The sequence below is a fragment of the Limulus polyphemus genome, unplaced genomic scaffold (genome assembly GCF_000517525.1).
Source record: "Limulus polyphemus unplaced genomic scaffold, Limulus_polyphemus-2.1.2 Scaffold14398, whole genome shotgun sequence".
NCBI classification, from domain to species: domain Eukaryota; kingdom Metazoa; phylum Arthropoda; class Merostomata; order Xiphosura; family Limulidae; genus Limulus; species Limulus polyphemus.
The window spans coordinates 1-3,774 of NW_013680008.1; the positions used below are offsets into that span (position 1 = coordinate 1).

Sequence of the window (3,774 nt, forward strand, 5' to 3'; positions counted from 1 at the left end):
CCATGACATCAACAAGTTATAAATTACTTCTGTAACTGACCTTGATTGGAAGTAATAGATGTAACTGATGAAAATATCCACGACATCAACAAGTTATAAATTACTTCTGTAACTGACCTTGATTGGAAGTAATAGATGTAACTGATGAAAATATCCACGACATCAACAAGTTATAAATTACCTCTGTAACTGACCTTGATTGGAAGTAATAGATGTAACTCACTTGGACTGATTAGAAATTACTGCTGTAAGTGAGCTTAACTGATTAAAATCCAACTATAAATCAACACCTTACGTAACTCATCTTGACAGGCGAGAATCCATCAAACTAATAACTATTTCTACCACTCATCTTGACAGGCGAGAATCCATCAAACTAATAACTATTTCTACCACTCATCTTGACAGGCGAGAATCCATCAAACTAATAACTATTTCTACCACTCACCTTGACTGGCGAGAATCCATCAAACTAATAACTATTTCTACCACTCGCCTTGACTGGCAAGAATCCATCATACTAATAACTATTTCTACCACTCACCTTGACTGGCAAGAATCCATCAAACTAATAACTATTTTTACCACTGACCTTGACTGGCAAGAATCCATCAAACTAATAACTATTTCTACCACTCACCTTGACTGGCAAGAATCCATCAAACTAATAACTATTTCTACCATTCACCTTGGCTGGCAAGAATCTATCAAACTAATAACTATTTCTACCACTCACCTTGACAGGCGAGAATCCATTAAACTAATAACTATTTCTACCATTCACCTTGACTGGCAAGAATCCATTAAACTAATAACTATTTCTACCACTCACCTTGACAGGCGAGAATTCAACAATACATTAAGAAATTAGTATATATTATTACTACTCATGTTGACTGCAAGAATCCAACAATTCTTGCAGTCAACATGAGTAGTTACAATATCTACTAGTTTCTTAATGTATTGTTGGATTCTTGCAGTCAACATGAGTCGTAACAATATTTACTAGTTTCTTAACATATTCTTGCAGTCAACATGAATAGTAACAATATCTACTAGTTTCTTAATGTATTGTTGGATTCTTGCAGTCAACATGAGTCGTAACAATATTTACTAGTTTCTTAACATATTCTTAGATTCTTGCAGTCAACATGAGTAGTAACAATATCTACTAGTTTCTTAATATATTGTTGAATTATTGCAGTCAACAAGAGTAGTAACAATATCTACTAGTTTCTTAATATATTGTTGGATTCTTGCAGTCAACATGAGTAGTAACAATATCTACTAGTTTCTTAATATATTATTGAACATTAAGAAACTAGTAGATATTGTTACTACTCATGTTGACTGCAAGAATCTAAGAATACGTTAACAACTATTGTTATAATTCATTTGACTGACAAGTACCGAATACCAACAGATAAATATGTGATGTAACTGACAACATATGATTAGCGAGAATCGAACAATACATCAACAAACTATTAGTGCAACTCAGTTTAACTAACTAGGATCCAAGAGATAAATTTTTGGCGTTATTGTCATTGACTATGAATCATTTATCATTAGTTTCGAAGTATGTAAGCGTTACCTTGACTGACAAAGTTCCAACACGAGATCTGCAGCCAAATAGGTGTTTGAAAGCTTTAGGTGTTGGGATAATGTTGAAAGGGGGTGGAACCGTTCCTCCGTCTTCAAAGTAACTGATCCATAGTTTGCTTCGAGCAAACTTCCACTCGATATCCGATCGTTCCTTTTATAAGAAAATTTGTCACTTCAGCTAAATAATACAATTTGAATATTTTCTCCAACATCTCAGGCTAAACGAAAAGTCGTAACTTTTGTAATTGTTTATGTAACAATACTGTTTGTTATATATTCACATGAGAACGAAAAATGAGCATATTTGGGCTCCATGTAGAGATAAGAGAATGTATGAAGTTACACTAGGTAACAAGGGGATGTATGAAGTTACACGAGGTAACAAGGGGATGTATGAAGTTACACTAGGTAACAAGAGGATGTATGAAGTTACACGAAGTAACAAGGGGATGTATGAAGTTACACGAAATAACAAGGGGATGTATGAAGTTACACTAGGTAAGAAGAGGATGTATGAAGTTACACGAAGTAACAAGGAGATGTATGAAGTTACACGAAGTAACAAGGAGATGTATGAAGTTACACGAAGTAACAAGGGGATGTATGAAGTTACACTAGGTAAGAAGAGGATGTATGAAGTTACACGAAGTAACAAGGGGATGTATGAAGTTACACGAGGTAACAAGGGGATGTATGAAGTTACACGAGGTAACAAGGGGATGTATGAAGTTACACGAGGTAACAGGAGGATGTGTGAAGTTACACGAAGTAACAATAGGATGTATGAAGTTACACGAGGTAACAAGGGGATGTATGAAGTTACACGAGGTAACAAGGGGATGTATGAAGTTACATGGAGTAACAAGGGGATGTATGAAGTTACACGAGGTAACAAGAGAATATATGAAGTTACACTAGGTAACAAGGGGATGTATGAAGTTACACGAGGTAACAAGGGGATGTATGAAGTTACACGAGGTAACAATGGGATGTATGAAGTTACACTAGGTAAGAAGAGGATGTATGAAGTTACACGAAGTAACAAGGGGATGTATGAAGTTACATGGAGTAACAATAGGATGTATGAAGTTACACGAGGTAAGAAGAGGATGTATGAAGTTACACGAGGTAACAAGGGGATGTATGAAGTTACACGAGGTAACAAGGGGATGTATGAAGTTACACGAGGTAACAGGAGGATGTATGAAGTTACACATGGTAAAAATGGATTAAATAGTGTTTCGTATGGAGAAAAATAAGAAGTGGGGGTTCCATCGAGACTATGTTGGGATTATAGAAGGAAAGAGTGCTTCATAATGACGTCATTGTGAATCTAAGTCTAACATTCACACATAATGACGCCATTGTGAATCTAAGTCTAACATTTCACACATAATGACGTCATTGTGAATCTAAGTCTAACATTTCACACATAATGACGTCATTGTGAATCTAAGTCTAACATTTCACACATAATGACGCCATTGTGAATCTAAGTCTAACATTTCACACATAATGACGCCATTGTGAATCTAAGTCTAACATTTCACACATAATGACGCCATTGTGAAACTAAGTCTAACATTTCACACATAATGACGTCATTGTGAATCTAAGTCTAACATTTCACACATAATGACGCCATTGTGAATCTAAGTCTAACATTTCACACATTTGTTGTTTGGTCAGTTTCTTAGCTCTCTCTGGTTTTACATAATTAGTTGAATTTTATAACGATTTATCTATTTTTGGAGAAAGTTCAATGCAGTTCTTCATATATACACCTGGAGAAAAGTTAAGCACCCCCAAATATTTTTCAGGATTACTTATTGAAAATAAGGTTTAATTTTCATGATGTTGAGCAATTTATAATTTCAAACATAATTAAAAGGATGTGAGCGTTCAGGTGTGACATTTAAATCAGGCGCGTTTTTTTCCCCACGTGCAACTTGCTCCCTTCTTCACGTCCAATATGCACTATTTTCTCGTGCATCAAATCCGTATTTAAGTCCCGAATTTCTGAATGCAAAATCATTTTAAGAAGAATGCGCAGAGATGGCAAATTATTGGCATGAATTGCGCTGGTATGTCCTACAAGGCGATAGGTAGACAGCTTGGCTATCATTGCACAGTGATCAGCCGTTTGGTCAGAAAACATGTTGCCACCCA

The 3,774-nt window shown here is 35.5% G+C and overlaps 1 protein-coding gene across 1 annotated transcript in view; it reads right to left on the reverse strand.

Moving 5' to 3' along the window:
- Window positions 1-1,594: 1,594 nt before the first annotated feature.
- LOC106477347 (transient receptor potential protein-like) overlaps window positions 1,595-3,774 on the reverse strand; it is a gene marked incomplete at its 3' end in the record, with an annotated part of 4,349 nt that continues 2,169 nt past the window's right edge. The window contains exon 4 of the mRNA XM_013937927.1: window positions 1,595-1,756. Within this exon, the coding sequence (XP_013793381.1) occupies window positions 1,595-1,756 (162 nt within the window). The remainder of the gene's footprint in view (window positions 1,757-3,774) is intronic.